This window comes from Eupeodes corollae, chromosome 2 (genome assembly GCF_945859685.1).
Source record: "Eupeodes corollae chromosome 2, idEupCoro1.1, whole genome shotgun sequence".
Classification (NCBI taxonomy): Eukaryota; Metazoa; Arthropoda; class Insecta; order Diptera; family Syrphidae; genus Eupeodes; species Eupeodes corollae.
In genome coordinates, this window is record NC_079148.1 from 79,092,341 (window position 1) to 79,110,796 (window position 18,456).

Consider the following 18,456-nt stretch of genomic DNA (forward strand, 5'->3'; position numbering starts at 1 on the left):
CTTGAAGAAGCGCCTTTATCGTCTTTTCGTTCCTATTTACTAGATCTTGCGAAAAAAAACATTGGAATTTTTTCTATTATTGCCAATTTCAGCCTTAATTGGATGATAAATAAATAAAAATAAATTGGGTGGCGCGACATTCCGTTGAGAACCAAGGCCTAGTGACTTACAACTCTCAACCATTCCTGTGTGCGAGTAATGTTGTCAGGAATGGAGGGGACCTACAGTTTATATGCCGACTCCGAACGGCTAATTTTGAGAAAGCACTTTTTCATGACAATAGTTACTCTTGGAGAATTTGTCAATTCCTCGCAAGAGGCAGTACCCGTGAAAAGACTTTAGATGGCATAGGCAGGGATCGAACCCAAGACCTCTAGCATGACTGTCCAACGCACTAACCATCATGCCACGGGTTCCCGTTCATTATTGTGGACAAAGACTAAATGTCGACTGTGCCATTATAGTAGGTTATAGCTCCAAACATCATTACACATGATGTACGTCTATGTTGTTTTTCCAAAATAAGCTCATCCTTTCTTAGATCATGGGAATACAAGTTGTATTCAAATTCATCCTATGCTTGTGCACTTGCCTCAGAACAGGATTATTTTTTAGTTTCCTTTTCTGGATAATACACTTTTATGTATTAGCCTTTGAAACGTTGTTATGCTTTCTGATACTTAGCTTTTGTTACTTATTTTAGTCGTTGGTAGAGTGGAATTTGAATCAAGCCGTGTATTTAACAGATTTTCTAAATATGTTGTTTCTGCCGTTGTTTTTTGAATGCTTACAAGTTTCTTGCTTCTGTTAAGACTGCTTGCTATTTCACGCTCCGAGAGTCCCAAACCCTTGAAGGCATCAACTTTTGCTCTTTCTGTCTTTTCAGAGCCTACGTTTGTTTCAGATCAAATTAAAATATTGTTTTCAACACTTTTTTAAATATTCTATACAAAAGTTTGTAAAAGATCGCACTTGTAAGGAAATAATTGCAATGACCTCATCCAAGTGCAACATCTTTTTATAAGTTTCATTCAAGTGGTTGGCGTATCCTCAGATAGTAATAAATAAGGTTCATAGTAAATACAACATATTTTAAGTGTCCATTCGACACATTCATACAAATTATTAGACCGGTAATTTGTTAATTTTTGGATAATAGCCGTCACATACAATAATAGTATATTGACAAAAATATATGATATAAAATATACCCTTATTTCCTGTAGTCAGATTTTTTCTGTAGCAGCCATTAAATCAAAAAACAAATCCATCATGCAGTTTTTGATACATACATTTTTGAGCTTAAAATGCGTTTCTAAAATAGAAGCAAATTGTATCTTTCAACATTTTTCTATGCCAAAATAAAATAACGCCCCAATAGAATTTTTGAAATAAAAAGAAAAGTACAATAAAGTTTAACGCTGTGAAGAGTGCAATAAAGTCAAAACTTTCGTTCTGAACATCCTACATTTGAAATATTGAAATGTTTTGTAAACTACAGTAGTTGATGCAAGACGGATCTCACAAATCTCATAATATAATACAGTATGATGTATTGTACCTTCACTTCATCTACCTGCGTATAAAAAAAGGTGGTCTGAAAATATATAAGAAATTTAGATAAGATAACCTAAGTGCTATGTACACAAAATCATAAGGTTAATTAATTCAAAAACAAATATTGACTGAATGCCATATAATTAATTTTGTGGAAGGTATACCTTTCTGGCATTTTGATTATTCGCTCATTTTTTTCTCGAAATCCAGAATAGAAAAGTAATGAAGATCATTATTGTTCTCGTATTCAGTTAAGTTCGGTAGAAATTTAAATAATTAGCTTACTTAATAAATTCTTGCGAATGAATTGAATTAGTGAAAACATACCATGGCAAGATCTTTAGTAAACGCTGTTTCCATTGATGAAGCATTAGAAAAGACAAGTTCGTTAATTTTTGGTTAATTAAATACTCGTATTAACAATTATAATGACATATCTAATATTTTTATAGAATTCGGAAAATTCAACTACTTCATAATATGTGTGTCCGGACTTATTTTAATAAATGTTATAATGGAAACACTGGGCATTAGTTTCGTTTTGCCAATAACCAAATGTGACCTAGAATTAACATATCAGGATAAAGGTATACTTGGTGCAGTTGGTTTTCTAGGAATTATAACAAGCTCTCATCTCTGGGGATTCTTGGCTGATACTAATGGACGAAGAAAAGTCATAGCACCAACACTCTTAGCTGGGTATTTCGTTTCAGTTGTGTCGAGTTTTTCACCGAATTTTGTTACTCTCGCTATTCTTCGTTATTTAAATGGATTTTTGTAAGTACCTTTTCCGCAAATCTATTCTTATACTTTAAGATACATTACTTAGAAATTTTTTTCCTTAAATAAAGAAAGTTATGCATATCAATGTTTACATACATATGTATGCCAGTTTATTAGCTGGTACTTGACTCAGCAAAAAAAATGTTGTTTGCTAAAATACGAGTGAGCTGTGATTCTTTTTTATAGTGAAAGATTAAATTATAATTTGGGGGAAACTAGAACGTTTGGGTTATCTTTGCACCAATGAAAATATGACTTCAATCATGTGGGTATGAAATAAGTACCATTTTAACATCTCATAAACATTTAGTTGTCCCGAAAGTGTTTGACTAGAAAGCTAATATAATTAGCTTTACAGACCTAAGCTGGCTGAAGAAGCTGTATGATATTAATATGTAGATGTTCTTGCAACGTTTTAAACACAACCTAATTGATTATTTATTTGATAATAATTTGTTCTTTTGTTCGTATTTGCCTGACAATGAAAAAATTTTATGATGTTAAAAAAAGTACAATACAATGTGGGTGTTTATTAAATACCTTAACCGTGTAAAAATATAATAACTTAACTTACTTAACAGTAAGTGAGATTTTTCTTGACTGTCAAATTTCCAATAAAGTGGCCATAATTGGAAAACAATTTTTTGGCAGCTGGCCAATAAGATACTACACAATTTCTGATATATGAAGGTTGAATTTAAAGGATTTTGAAAAATGATTTGAAGTTTGCAGTTTCTTTGGTAAAAATCCGATGTATCCATTGAAAAAAAATATATGAAAGCTAATACAAATCAAATTATTCAAGTTGGTAAAATTTTCATTATTGTTGTAGAATGCTTAAAACGGTTAACCAGCAATCTTCAAATTTTAAGTTTTAACAAAAATAATATTTAATTTGAATATTTTCTTAGTTAATAAGAGCCAAAGTGTTTGTTGATTGCACGAAAATTCTACAATTACAAATTATTAGACCCAAACAAAAATTGGTGAAGCTTTACCTAAATAATTTAGATGATAGTATTGTATATTTACATACAATGTTAAACCAAAGATCTTCACATTTCTTATCTATTTTATCAATTCAACTATTGTTGTTAAAATGATTACTAAATAAATTACAAAAGAAAGCGAATCTTCTCTTCCTACAAATTAGCGACCAATAACACTAACGTCCTTCTTTCCACTGGTGATCTCATGATTCATCTCACCGAACAGTGGAACAAATCTTTACATCGTTTTGTAGAAAGTAAGATTATTGCACTTCATATTTCAGGCATATTGCTCTTTTATCGAAAATGCGTGCGTGGTATTGACGAATCTCTTCTTCGTTGCATTAGAAATTTTCTTTCGAACCGTTTAATAAGTTGTTTTGGACGGATTCAAGTCTGAGGCCCATGATATAAATGCTGGTATGCCCCAGGGCTCAGTTTTGTCTCCAAACCTTTTCCTCATTTTTATAAATGATCTCCTGTCTACTATTTCTAATCCAATACATTGTTTCGCTGACGATAGCACTCTCATCTTTTCATATTCGTTTTCAGACTCATAAAGCTCCTCTTCGGATGTGGAACTGCAATTGCAAAATATGATAAGTTCATTAAATTCCGACCTGCACAGCATTGTACAATGGTTAATAAAAAACCGAGAGGAATTTAATTCTTCGAAAACCCAATACTGACTTGTATCGTTAAAGCGAGATATCCCCTTTTTGCCACTGTTCAGGAATTCAAAATTAACGTACACCAATAACTCATATCCAACCCTTCCCTCTTTTCCTAATTCTCACACTGTGTCTTTGGCATATTAAAGGTATACAAAACCCTTTTAGTGTTCGCTAATTATGAAAAAAAAATGGAATTGGGTGTTTATATAAAAGTTTGTATAGTAGTCTTTTTAATCTTCTTTGAACCGAACGATCTATGTGACACCACCGCAGCAGTTGTCGAGGAACTTTTTACCCTGGGAGAATTGAGAATGGTAGAAATTACGATAGCCACTCCACTAGTACAGCCATCAATGAGCTCAAAATTTAATTTCCCTTGAGAGTACTATACATTTTATACGCAATGGTTTGTGTGAAGAAAAAAACTAAGCTATAATTTTAAAAAATATCTTATGTCTTGATCTTGAGATGTCACATTTGCGGAAAAGAGTTGTACACAAAAGTTATGACTTATGATCATTTGCTCTTACTTTGATCGTAGGATATGAAAATACATAACAAATTTAAATACATTTTTATTTTTTATCTTTTTAACTTAAAATGCAGAGTGTCTGGTGCCTCAGCGACGATATTTGCTTATCTTGGTGAATTTCACTGCAATAAACTTAGAAATCGTGCCATCATGTCGGCTGCATTTGTTGCTGCAATATGCGCTCTAGCCCATCCAATTATGGGATGGGCGGTTATAAACCGATATTGGTCATTCTATGTTCCGCTTGTGGATATTGTCTATAAACCTTGGCGGATGTACATATTATGCTGTGGATTGTTGGGTTTTGTCTCGGGTTTGTGCTTTATTGTTCTACCCGAAAGCCCCAAGTATTTGATTTCTATTGGAAAGGAAACCGAAGCAATTGCTGTTCTGAAAATGGTGTATTCCATCAACACCGGTAATAAAGCAGAAAGTCTTGAAGTGAGAATATTGTACAATTTTATTAAAATTTTGTTTTCATTTTTTATCTTAAAATGTTTAGGTTTATTCAATTGTCCCCGATGTTGAGGACGAACAAAGATTAAAATTGATAAGAGGTGAAGATTTGTATATCGTGTTTCTATTTCGATCGATGTGGAATCAGACAGCACCTTTATTCAAACGAGAGCATTTGCGCAAGACTCTTTTGTCTTGTCTTATACAATTTTGGATATTTTTCAGTGCACAAGGACTTTATATGTGGTTTCCATCTTTGCTAAATACTGTTATGCAATTTACAAAAGACTTTCCAGATGAAAGAAACCAAATGTGTAACATATTTTACAAAGTAGAAAGAACAACCAGTAAAGAAGACGAAGCTCAGGTAGCGTATATTAAATTCCAATAAGCATTAGCATTAGCTAATTACCAGTACCTATCGTTAGTTACCATTACCAGTCAAATTTTTTTTTAGGATACAACTTGTGTACAAACCCTTGAAATCACAACATTCCAGCACACATTCGGTCTGGAAGTTATATTCGTTGCGATTTTGGTATTTATCGGTTATTTTACTGGTAAACTTGGACGAAGGCCTTCTCTATGTTAGTATAAATAAATAACTTACCTTAACTTTATTTATATTGAAATGGTTTTTAATACTAATTTTAGTTATAATATTATTCATATGTGGCAGCTGCGGAGTTTTATCTGTACTCGTGGATATTCCAATAATTGCGGTTTATTTTCTTGTAGTACTGCTTGTTTGTGCAATAAGTTCGTCTGTTCTTAGCGCTGTCATTGTGGATATATTTCCAACGCATTTACGGTAAGCTGATAAATATGTATTCTTATCTTTTTAATCACTTGTTTTGAAATGTTCAAAATTACACTTGTACAAATTTTGTAATATCTTCTTTAATTGAATTTTATAAGGGTGTATATAAAATGGTTATAAAACCCTAAATAAAAGCTTTAAGCCTTAGGTATATGATTATCTTAAGATTGGAATCTAAGTTGGCGAGCATCATAGTAATTGCAAAAGTCATTTTAAAAAAGGACAAAACTAGATGAAGCGTCAATTTACATAACTTCTTAATTTTTAAACAGTAATAAGCGGAGACCGGTCAACCGTGTTATTTTTAACAGAACACCAAAATGTAATACCTTCTCAACCGTGCTTTCGCGTTATGATGCGGAAAGAGTGAGAATACGGACAGAAAGAATAGATTAATAACAATAACAATATTTTTTATAAGTGGAAATTAGTTTAGAGCTAATATTTCCAGTTTTTGAAATGATATTTTAGTGGAAAATCAATTTCAATCATGTTTATTAGTAATGTTTTCATAGGTTTTTTTTTCAAAACAATATCAGCTTGGTACCACGTCACATTATATAATATAAAATTTAATTTAAGTCTCAAACGATTTTGCTTCGTAAGATATTTCGGATTAAATATATAATTGATATGGTAAAAATAAGCCACCCACTCAATTTTTTTGAGAGCCCTTTCTTCATATTTCTGTGTTATTGTCTGTATTACAAAATTAATTTGAAGTCGAATCTTTTCTGGTTCTTAAGATATGGACGACGAACAAAAGTGGGAAAAAACTGCTTTTGGACTCGAATATTTTGTAAAAATTTAAGATATTATCTTCAAACTAATTTCATGCTATTACATAAATTGTTTTCAACATTCAGTATTTTGTTCATAAAAATCCAACAGTCAGTAATTTTATTTTAATTGGTAAAAATAGTTTTTCGTGATTTTGAAATGAAACTTATTATTCATATATAAAATATTGTTGCTAACTTTAAGTTATTCTTTTAGAAAAAAAAATACAAATGACGTTTCTTACAAATGAGAAAAACCTACAAAAACAACAAAAGAAAAACTGATAAGAAATGATTGTCGCCTCAAGTAATAGGAGAACAAAGAATGATATTGACTTTAAATAAGTCCTTCATCTTACACAAAAAGTAGTTGTTAATATTTTGTTCAACTTTTAGACAAATCGACACAATAGCACTTATGGAAAGTTTTCAGTGTGGGTCAATCTCAGCCTCCTTTTTCTATTAGTGCCTTATGAGTCTTTCTCCTCTCTTTTTAATTATTTTAGAACCTCTGAAGTACCGGTTTAACCCAATAAAGTTTTCGGCATAAACCAATGACAAATAACCTAACTCCAGGCAGAGAACAACCCTCCCAAAAATTGTTACGGTTACGAAACAATGACTAGCATTCGATTCCTTGATTTCACTATTCCACTTCCTTTACAAAATATAAGTGAGGCTTAGGGCAACCACGGCTCCTTCAACCAATGCTGTACAGCAAAATAAATTATTAAGGGTTCAGTCTGACATAAAGAAGATGTCTACTTAGATAGTTAAAGACATCTTTTCCGAGTGTTAAAGATTATTCTTTTTTTTTCAACTTAAATTCGTGAACTATATTAAATTTGTTTTAATCCGTAGTTGAATCGGGATCAGGTTAATTTATTTTGTTAACGGGTGAATTAATTTTGTATTTTTACTTGTATTGTTTCCACTCAACAGTCGTCCGCAAGCCTTCAAAAATTACATCATAGATTAATCTTTACATTGGGCGCATTCATAAAGCTAGTAACTACGTAGTCAAAATTCAACTAGCTTTGTGAATACAACATTGTACTACAAAGCTAGTCAATCCGGAACTGTCCTATTCATATAAAATAAGAAACATTTACTTTAAATAGTTTGTTTTTTATTTTTAAATTCAATAAAATCAAAAAGAAGATATAATATGCTTGATTTATATTTGTATTTAAATACCGAAAGATTTATTTAGCAGCTGATGGTGAAACATCAAAACCAGTGTGCACTTACTTTGTAGCCGAAATTTGTACACTACGTCGGAGGGGAAATTTCAACTACTTTTGTAGTAAGATTTAAGGCCCAACTATAATAGGCATAAACAAACATAAGCTTATGTCAAAAACCCAACGAAAATTCACTTAAGTTTGCGAAATTACTGCATAGCCATAATGCAATTTTGCTCCCGTATCTACATGTCATATTTTACTTATGCGGCGAGCGACTGGGATCGCTCTTGCTTAAGTTAACGAAACTGAGAAAAATTGAACGAAACGGAGCTAGACTCCATTATGTTCGCTCGTATTGAGATTCTTTGTATTCGCACTTTTACTTATGCGCGCATATGCTAGCTTATGCCTACTACCATTACTTATTTAAGATGACAATGACACTCCCATTCCAGAAAAGACTTAAGTTCCAACAAACAAGTCTCGTAACTTTACAAATACAAACACATGTGTATTATTATTTAATTTAAATAAACAATTTTTGCAATGAGTTGTCCCTTGAACTTTCGCACTTTTCTTTTTGATGATAAACGGTTAAATATCAGCTTGAGTCAATTAAAAAATGGCAACCACGAAGTTGAACACTCAAAAACAACAATTCAAATTGTAATATTAATAATAACTATTAGTTTGAGTGTTTTTGAAACTTTTTTAAATGCAATTCTGTAATAAAGAATTGTTTATTAGATTTTAATTAATGAACAACAAAAAAGCTAAAATTATGAATTTCTTTACAGAGCAATGGCAGTATGCATTTGTTTGATGATGGGACGAATTGGCAGCGTAATTGGAACTAATGTCATCGGTGCATTAATAGAAAACCATTGTCAATTGGCCATACTCCTGGCTAGCTCGTTTTTACTTTCAGGTGCATTTACAGCGTTTCTTTTGCCCAAAGGAGCATCATCAAAAAAGGATCAAAATATTTCCATAGAAACCTAAACCTGCTTATACTATTTAAATATACAAGTGAGATACAAATAAAAATAAAAAAAAAACTTATTAAAAAACATGTTAATTTTGTTAATATACATAATTATTATTATATATTATTTTTTTTCGATATAGTTACATTAATTTTAATATTTTTTTTGTTTTTATAAATATAAACATACGATAAAAATTTTAAGTATAATTCTATTTTTTGTTTTTTTTTATTAATATTTTAATTTATTTATTTCATATTTTTTCTGATTTCCAGAATTATTATCAATATACGTCAAACAACTACAGTCATATATAATTAAGAATAAAATTAAATTAAAAACAAACAACAAAATGTTTGACCTCTTACTGCTTAGTAAATTTAAATATTATAATACTATTTATAGCTTATGTAAATTAAAGTCTTTTATTTTTAAATTGAGAAAACACTTATCATTTGGGTTATTCGTTTCTGATGGAACAACGAACGAAATATTAATATCATTTTAAATTCGTATCATAAATAAATCCTAATGTATCAAAATAAATAAATTTCTAAGAGATGGGATCATTTCTTCGGGCGACAATAATAGGTTACAGTGCAGAGGCGAGAAAATAAGTAAAGGTTGATTGAATTAAAGAATCATTGAGAAGGATTAACAACAAAGTCTTTCTGGGTTCAATTAAAGTTAGAGGTAAATGATGTTGATTAGCTTTAGAAAGTTTTCGTACTTACGCAGAAAATAGAGAGAGTGGTAATTAGGAAGTAAAATTAAATTTAAATATGACAATTTAGCTCAAAACTTCTTTTTCTTCAATGAATTCGTCTGATTTAACAATTTCCCGTTCAAACAGCTATTTACTGCTTTGTATTCGATTGTTCACTTTTCCCCGTTGATCAAGAATATTGACTTCAAAATGTATGTATCATTACAGGTTTTTGAGATATTTTTTTATTCGAAAAACAAGTATATAAGGATTTTTGAGGTGTCATGTTTCTCCGAATCTATAATTGTTTTCTTCAATATTGAGTTAAAATATTTGTATTATTTCATATAATTTTCGAACAAAGCTTCATAAGTTGTTAGATTTCACCTGCCTTACAAAAATTTGAAAGAACGCCAAAGCCCTAAAACGGGTTTCAATAGAAAAAGGCAAAACATTTTGAAACTAAGTTTTATTCTTGTAACAAATCAACAATTTTATTGAAATATATTAAAAAAGTTTGGATTCAAAATCAACACAAAAAATTTAAGTCCAAACGGATTTTTCAAAACTATGAAAGTATCAAATTCAAGGTTTCCCCAAAACTTCATATAGAGTTAACTAATGAGAATTTTTTGAAACTAAGTAAGACTCTAAATGATTTAAATCGTATCAAAAAGAGAAAGATTGGTAATTTGGAAATCATCATAAAATGTGCTGTTAAGGGATATTTTTGGTTTTAACTTAACCTTAACTTAACTTTTAGTTGTTTTTAGCATTTTTAAAGGGACATTTTTTAAAAAACTTAATGTTATAGAAAAACTGAAGGGCGAGATTCAAATTAAGGAGATCTTTACCATTACAAAAACTTTTTTTTGGTTGTGGGACAAAGACACGCATAAGAAGAAAAACACAATAATCATATCAATGTACAAAAAACACTGGTATACTACTTTTATTTATAGAACCAAAAAGACTGATTGTTGATTTTTAATAAATATAATTGCGAATCGAACATTCGACTGAAAGCGAACGTATTCAAAATCACTCATTTGGCGAATCCCATTTTCATATTCACTTCAAAAAACAACTTTTTTTTGAAAAAAAAAAATGTTAACCCATCTCAATTTTGCTTCATATTAGATTTCTCAAACGTTCGCTTTAAGTCGAACTTTTAATTCGCTTCTCGTAATAAGGGCCTATGTGTGTTCTATTATTTATTGCATTTCCCAGTTTTGAATTTGTATGAACTTATATATTTATTTATATGGTTCAATGAATTAATATATGTACCTATGCAATTTACTGAAAATTGTTTATAACAAATAATATCTAGATGTTTGACTTATTACAAAGTGGCAATTATAAAGCCTTGGGACAAACCAGAGCAACAAAGAGGCAACACTTAGAATATTAAAAAATAAATCTTTACTTGGGATTCAGTGTGGTTTGAATTTGATGACAAAATACAAATAACATTTATTCTGAAAATTAATTTCTGTGCTTATTTTGTGTTTGAATTTATATAAAAATGTTTAATTCACTCCTTTGTTGCACTTTTCTGTCTGACTCTCTTCCCAAGGCGAAACAGACAATACCATAACATTTTTTTAATAATATATATTAATTATACCACAAAAACATCTCCGTTTTGTCTTGTTCCGCTATTACTGCTGCTGTTATTGGCATCCAACAATTCAGCTTCTTTGGCAATCTCAACAATGCCTTCGTTTTTAATGTGCCTTTCGTCCTCTACACTTTCTTCAGCACTATCTAATTTATCGGTTCTTGAGCTTTCCGATAACTCATTTATTGGGATAATCTTTTTATTTGGAGAATTAGCTTTTTCACTGTCGGCTTCGTTGATTTCGGCATCCGAACTATCAGTATGAAATATTGCTGAGTTTTGTGGCTGATTTAAGACTGTTACTGCTGGGGGAGCTGTTGTTACCGAAGACCACCAATTTGATAATGCACCTTTGGCTTGTGAGATTGCACCTCCTTATTTCAAAAGAAAAAGTAAATAATACGGAAACAATGATGCTTAGGACACAACAAAGAAAAACAACAAAAAAAAAAACTTACCAACTGCTTTACTTGTTGAAGTCACTGCTAGATTTATTTTTCGCCCACTTTCACTATTTTGCATGGAACTAAGGAGAAAAGAATGGAAAGAATGTTTGATTATTTGAAGCATCTACCAGTTTAAATAAATGACGTCTTACTGTGCAATTTTATTTCTCATATCATTGTAAGAAAGCGTCCCTGCAAATAAGTGACCAGAAGGTAGATTTTCGAAGAAACTTGGGTCTGGTCGAACATCGTACCACTCTTGAAAACATTGTGTTCTTTTGAAGGTTGACATATAATTACTATTGAAATGATCACAATCTTTTGGGCTATCTGAAATTGAAAAACAAGACAAAACCAACAACTTTTATAAATCTGATACATTTTTAATAAAAAAGAGTTTCCTTTCTTACCTTGCATCACAGCAGTACGAAGCAGCGATAACATGTAACCTTGGAATTGTTCCCGTATCCAGAATTCACTGCCTTGGGCATCTTCTTTGGGATTCTGGACATGACGCATTAAATATTCCATAAAGCGAAGGTCCTCAGTTGTTAGGGAGAGTTGCTTCCGAAGGTCGGGATCATTGGCTTCTATTGTGCAATTTTCAACATCAACTTGTATATCGGCCAAATTACGTTTCTGTTGAAATAGAACATTTGAAGTTCCAATGACATAGCTGAGAACAGACGGATCCGATAGAAGATCCATGTATGGCAACGAAAGGTATGGCAAGCAAAGATTTCCACTAGCGAAGATGGTAATTGGCGAACGATATTCATCAGGGTTAATAGATGACATTGCGGACATATTGGCTGCAAACAAAAAAAAACCAACACCAACCTTCAAGTTAATGTATATTTAGATATTTAGGGATAAATCTTACATTCTAATGTATCCATACTAGTTTCACGAGTCAAAGAATTACTTCGATCTATTCGCTTTCCAATTTCGGCTCCATTCGAATCGGTTCGAACAAACTCCCGATTCGATTCAGGGCTGCTCTTGACGGGAGACGATGAAGATGAGATGCTTTCACTTATTTCGCCCAGTTTCTCATTCGTGGGATGATTGATAGCACAGCCATTCTCTTCTTCGATTGTTGGTTCCGGCAAAACGTTTTCTATTTTGCTATTGTCATCGTCATTTGTTTGAGCGTTGGAAAAGTCTGGCATCGGGGACATCGGGCGTGATGTTCGAACGCAGGCGACTTCTTGAAAGCCTTTCTCCAACAGACGTGGTATTAGCGATGATATTCCCAAGATCAAACAACACATGCCTCGAACGGGTGATGCAGAGAATACGACGCGACGTTGCAGTAGAAACAATTTAAACAATATCAACGTCTTGTGCCGCCATTTAAGGACGATCTCCCGCAATGAAATGCCAACATAAAAGTGGCGCAATGCTCGGGGTTCTTCAACGAGGCAAGCATTCAGCTGGTTGTAGGCTTTGACTAGAATGTCTGTACATGAGAAGTCACCTTGGTCGAAGAATGCGTCAGCAATGAGAGATAGTTTCACTTCTATGTATCCGTAGATGGGGAGGCGTGACAAAATACACACTGATTTTTGAACAGTACTTCTGGTTACATCTGCTGTGCGAATTTTCAGTTTCTTAAATGGAAATAAAATGTGTTGAAATTAAACAAATACAAATGAGAAATAGAAATAGAATTAGACAACTAACCTCAACTGGTATTTGCCTATAGCAAGATACACCAAATATACTCTCAGTTGGGTCCAATAAACTTGGCAAATTAAAAAAGACAGTATCTTCAAGATAATTATGCGATCCATCTGGCAATGCAAGAGTTGGTAGATATTTCCAACCGGAGGGGCACTCATTTTTGCCTTCTGTGTCAACAATGAGAGGCGGATACGAAAATTCAACCTAAACAAATTAAAATTAAATTAAATTTTAAAAAATCTTTTTAAAAAAAAGGATTTTTCTAAAGTTTAAACAAAATAAAAATCTTGAGTTGAAATCTATTTCCATAATATGATAAAATTAGTTTGAATTCAAATTCTGTTCTTGTTCTTGTTCTCAACATTTTGAGTCGAGAACCAATATTTGAAAACTGAGTAATATTATTAGCGACCGCTGTGGTTTATCTTCATCCGAAAAAAGGGAGTAAATCCAACCCGTCGAATCCCTATTTTATTTGTTAAATGCTAACGTTAAGTTTACAATATTTACTTAAGCCTTCGTCGATAAGTATTCTTCCGAGCATCAGAAAAGTTTTCAAGAAGATCATCAATATATTACTCTAAGTGGGATGCGGATAACAAAATAACTCCGGATAAACAGTTCAGGTTCAAGGGCTCATGACAGAATTCATGATGCGTCTGAACTTGTTTTTGATATCCAATGAAATAAATGAAAAAAAAAACAATGCACATGTGCTGTTCTGGTGTAAACAACAAATTAAAAACGGTCTTCGCTTCAGCATTTACACCGGCGATCTGAAAGGTAGTCTTATGACGATCTAAATGGTAAGACTTAGAGGACGGTCTGCACGTTTGGGACTATTAGAATTCTCTTGCATCATGATTTCGACAAGATTCAGCGATCCGTTCTCTAGGGCCACCAGGGGATCGTGCAAGAATTGGAGCAAGATGGTCATCGTTGATCTTTGCTGACAGCGATTACCGATTAAAGTGTAGTGAGTTACCTCATATGGGCAGATCAGTATTTATATTTCGACAGACGTATAAATGCGGCTTTGATAAGAGCCAGAGAACCCTTACTTCTAACGAATCATCTATGCCGATAATCATTTATGGCTGTCCTGTGTGGTTCAAAGTTGCCCTTTCCCGAGAGCTATGTCTTTTTCCAACAACTTAATTTTGGGGTGTATTTTGAAAGTGCAAACTTCAGCGGCTTCATTATACGACTCCTTTACGATCGGGACGTCATTCCACAAGACTGAGTAAAGCTCTTTCGGTTCAGTAGGGCTGTGTCTGACGGGGACCAAATTGATAGAGTGGAGCAGGAGAACCAGTTTCGGTGGTTTCAATAGATTTTAGTAGTTAGTTTAGCTATAAAAACTTTATTTGAAAAATGGGTTTAAAATTAACAATTATCATACTATATTCACAAGTTAAATATTGTTTGGCCAGTAGCAGTCTACCAGATTGACAATGTATTTAAGATTAATTGTATAATTAACTTAGTTGTTTTATTAAAAGTCTTCCTTCTCAGTGCGGTTCTAATACACTTAAATACATTTTTTCAGCATACTTTTCCATTCAGAACTTCCAATGTTTCCGCCAATTCCATCACAGGTGCTCCAAAATATTTAATACGAAACTCTTTCAAAACAGGACATCTTGCAATGAAGAGGTGTACATCTTCTCTCTTATTAAGATTGACTAAATCTTTTTAAGTACTTGTCGCGGCAATGTTTCTTCGTCCATTTCTATCACGTTAATAATGTTATCAAAATGCAGCTTTAAGGTCCTTAAGAAAAATGGAGATTCAGTTTTTTTTCAAATGTAGCATATAAATTGGAGTGCAAATTGGTAGCCGAAAAATGCGCTTTAAGAAATACCTCCTCCTAGTATTGGCAATATCCCTAAACTTGCGAACAATAAAGCATTATAGAAGCTACCGTCGCATGAAAAATATTTATCTTTGAACTATGCTAAACACCTTTATTGTCGATGCAACGTTTCCACACAGAAGAAACTGCTCTTTGTGATTGCGCTAGCTTGGACTCAAAATGCTTTTTTTTTGTTGAGGTTAGATGTTATTAAGACCCCTAAATATTTGTACTCTCGAACAATTGCAACATATTCACCTTTGTACCCACTTTTCGTTATTTGCATATCTTCCTCCTCCGCCCCGAAATATCATAATTTTAGACTTCCGTAAATTAACTGACAGATTCCAATTTTCACAGTATGTCTCCAGTCTGTTGAGAAAAAAATATATAATCCGCAAATATCAGCCCTGGTATCCGAGTACTTCATAACTGGATTCCTCCTCTGACCTCCTCGATGATATCATTAATAAAAAAAAAACAAATGGTAGTGAGCTCAACACACTGCTTCGTAATCTCCCATTTCTGTTGAAAACTCTTCAGATATATACTCCACATCCCATACGTAGGCCACATTATTTTCATACATCGCTGTGGCAAGGGTAACGACTTTACTTGATACTCCAAAAAAGACTTAAAGTTTTTGTTTCCTTCTTTTGAAGTAATGCGCAATGTTTATCCAACTGAATACTTGGTCTATAGTCGAATAGCTCTTCCTGCTTGAAATGCATTAAAAATTTTCTTTTCTTTTTTCCAATGTGTAAGCCTATTAAAAATTAGAGAACTAAAAAGCTTTACGGCAGAATTCAATAAGGAGATGCCCCTTCAATTTTCCGGTACATCATAAGACCCTTTTTGTGTAAGGGATATATTATTGACCTCTTGAAGTTTTCAGGGCCGTCTGCGTTCTTAAAAATCCTGTTGAACTCCTCTGTCAATACGGATAAGAATTCTAAGGAACAGTTCTCTACTCTACTAGAATTCGGTCTTCAACCGGAGCCTTACCTATTTTGGCTTTCAGAGATGCAGCAATTAAATTGATTCTTCCGTTGAAAGATTTGGCGGCTTTCCAAAATCTTGCGGATGACTTTGTCGTATTTAAAACGTTAATGTTTTGACACTCTAGACTTTTTCTTTTTTCAAAACAGAGTATTAGTATTAAGTATTATAGTTTAACTTAGAGAGTCCATTAAGTTAAGTTAGTTGTAAGTTATGTAATTAGGATGGCTTTAGGGCAGCTATAAGTTTGAATTAATAAAAACTAAATAAAAACAAGAGTGCGTAGAATTGACAAATCCTTCTCATACAAACTTCTATCTCAAATAAGGCGTTCGTTTTTGCCGTGAAACTGTAAGTCCCCTGCAACCCTGACAACACGAATGGTAGAGTGCTTTAGTGACTAGGCCCCAGTTCTTAACGGGCTATTGCGCAACCTAATTTATTTAAATACAAATTCATGATCTGCTCTCTTTTAAACTTTTCTACATACCGAAAAACTACTAACATTTTAATCCAATGTCCAGAATGTTACCTACAACGCATTTTGTTTAAGATATTTTTGATTTTTCCCTCAACTCTACATCCCTTAGAAGAATCTTGTCGTGGACCCCACTCTTAACATTCTTCCTATTTTTTCGAATGTATTTTTGAGTCTATAGTTGTTCAAATAATTGTTTGATTTTATTATTATCGTCATAACATATTTTTTTAAACACTAATATTGTTATTGTTGTTGTTATTTACCGCTTGATAAATGCCAAATAAATGAATAATGCAATCTACTCCACTGTAAAACGACTTAGGTTCATTCTAGAAGTGCTTACAAACTTAAATGTATAGTTTCAAGGGCGTTTATAATTTTATAGAATTGTTGAAAGTTGCTACAACACAATGATTAACCAGTTAATCAGTGTCTGAGTATGATTTAAAGACTCAGACTTCATTCTTTTATTTCCGTCTTAAGATTATGAATGTTTTTGTTTTCACTCTTATCTACGTTTTGTATTCCATCTGAAGAATTACAGACTATATATGAATTTCTCTGTAGCGTGATTTGCACCGAGATAATTTGATATTCGATAGTTGTGAAAATCTTATCATACCTATCTATTTTTTTAATTCGAATAAGTTAATATTAGAGTTCGATCTCTGTGTTTGACTTGAGTTTGTAGAATGAGTCACAATTGTGATGGAACTTTATTTATATTCAAAGTCTTCAACCGATTAGAACATAAGGAGATCCGAGAGGTTAATTTTTAGGCTATCATAAGTCCTCGAAGGGTTAATGACAGCTTTGACAGTAAATTTGAACTTTCCCGAAAGTTCAAGTCTCAGTGGATACTGCCACAAGGTTCTATTTAAAAACGTTCGCTTAATTTCTTTTGAAGTTTAAAGACACATATATTTGAGGCTGAGAATAATTAATGGTATCGTATGTACTTCTAGACAACTGTCCTTAAGCATATTAGTACTTTTCATAACAACTTAACAACAATGAAGTCCACTCCAAATTCCAGAGGAAAAAAATCAATACCATCCAAAGTATGTTTATGGGATTCTTGTCTTTATTTCTATTGATAACACGTCGTCATCGTTCTAATATAATAATTGCGTATTCTGTAAGCGTTTAAATAATTAACATTTATTTATAACATAAAATAAAATGTTTTTTTTTTAGTAAATTGGTGAAAACATAGATTGCAAAAAAAAATGTAAATTTACCTGACAGCCGAGTTTGTGGTGGAATCCAACAACTAAAATGTGCAAAATCGGTGGCTTTTCAGACATTTTAACTTGAAAATAATTATTAACAACAATCACATAATACTTGAACTACTAAATTAATAACTTATTACAATCTTATGTAGATTTTATTTCACTTTTATGTAAGAAGTATTTAAAAAAACACAACAAAAATTATTGAAATCACAAATTTTGCTCTAGAGACAAGACAAGTACAACACAAGTACGTACGTAAAATATTTTTGACATTTGACGTTTCTCTCCATTTTCTTGGTATTTTTTGCAAAATGCACCTTTCCTTCTGCCCCGGCAAATACAATGACATATGAATGAAGTTGGCTCCGGTTGGTCAATTGAATGAAAAATTTTAAAACTGTTCGAATTGTATTTTATTCTTATGGTTTTGTTAAAAGTGTGAGACGGTTAGTCGATTAACTTAATAATACATTCAAATTAAGAGGAAAACAAGAAAAAAAAAAACACTGCAAAAGTAAAATTAAAATATAAGCTAGAAGTTGTTTGTGATACAGATTCTTAAAGTAGATTAACAGGTATCTGCATTTGCATAATATAGAAAAGTAGAGAAAGGCAGATATATAAATAAGTAAAAAACCAAACAATAGCAACAAACTGA

At 32.2% G+C, this 18,456-nt stretch overlaps 2 protein-coding genes across 2 annotated transcripts; one reads left to right on the forward strand and one right to left on the reverse strand.

Moving 5' to 3' along the window:
* Positions 1-1,754: 1,754 nt before the first annotated feature.
* Positions 1,755-9,220, forward strand: LOC129945623 (synaptic vesicle glycoprotein 2B-like). The gene is made up of 8 exons (XM_056055464.1): positions 1,755-1,940; positions 2,010-2,334; positions 4,610-4,976; positions 5,038-5,358; positions 5,449-5,578; positions 5,646-5,802; positions 8,575-8,806; positions 9,039-9,220. Exons 1-7 carry the CDS (start codon positions 1,886-1,888, stop codon positions 8,777-8,779), a joined length of 1,560 nt encoding a protein of 519 aa, XP_055911439.1. The 5' UTR covers positions 1,755-1,885; the 3' UTR covers positions 8,780-8,806; positions 9,039-9,220.
* A 531-nt stretch (positions 9,221-9,751) lies between these two features.
* Positions 9,752-18,129, reverse strand: LOC129945622 (late secretory pathway protein AVL9 homolog). The gene is made up of 7 exons (XM_056055462.1): positions 17,802-18,129; positions 13,226-13,429; positions 12,423-13,152; positions 11,950-12,351; positions 11,692-11,869; positions 11,552-11,619; positions 9,752-11,467 (listed from the first exon to the last, which is right to left on the reverse strand). Exons 1-7 carry the CDS (start codon positions 17,865-17,867, stop codon positions 11,094-11,096), a joined length of 2,022 nt encoding a protein of 673 aa, XP_055911437.1. The 5' UTR covers positions 17,868-18,129; the 3' UTR covers positions 9,752-11,093.
* Positions 18,130-18,456: the final 327 nt, after the last annotated feature.

Bases quoted from the DNA above. Each gene is read 5' to 3' on its own strand.
- LOC129945623 (XM_056055464.1), top strand. From the start codon at position 1,886: ATGGCAAGATCTTTAGTAAACGCTGTTTCCATTGATGAAGCATTAGAA. The intron at 4,977-5,037 runs GTGAGAATATTG...TAAAATGTTTAG, and splicing joins ATAAAGCAGAAAGTCTTGAA to GTTTATTCAATTGTCCCCGA. The intron at 5,579-5,645 runs GTTAGTATAAAT...TACTAATTTTAG, and splicing joins TGGACGAAGGCCTTCTCTAT to TTATAATATTATTCATATGT.
- LOC129945622 (XM_056055462.1), bottom strand. From the start codon at position 17,867: ATGTCTGAAAAGCCACCGATTTTGCACATTTTAGTTGTTGGATTCCAC. The intron at 13,430-17,801 runs GTAAATTTACAT...TAATTTGTTTAG, and splicing joins ACCACAAACTCGGCTGTCAG to GTTGAATTTTCGTATCCGCC. The intron at 11,468-11,551 runs GTAAGTTTTTTT...TTTTGAAATAAG, and splicing joins TTCAACAAGTAAAGCAGTTG to GAGGTGCAATCTCACAAGCC.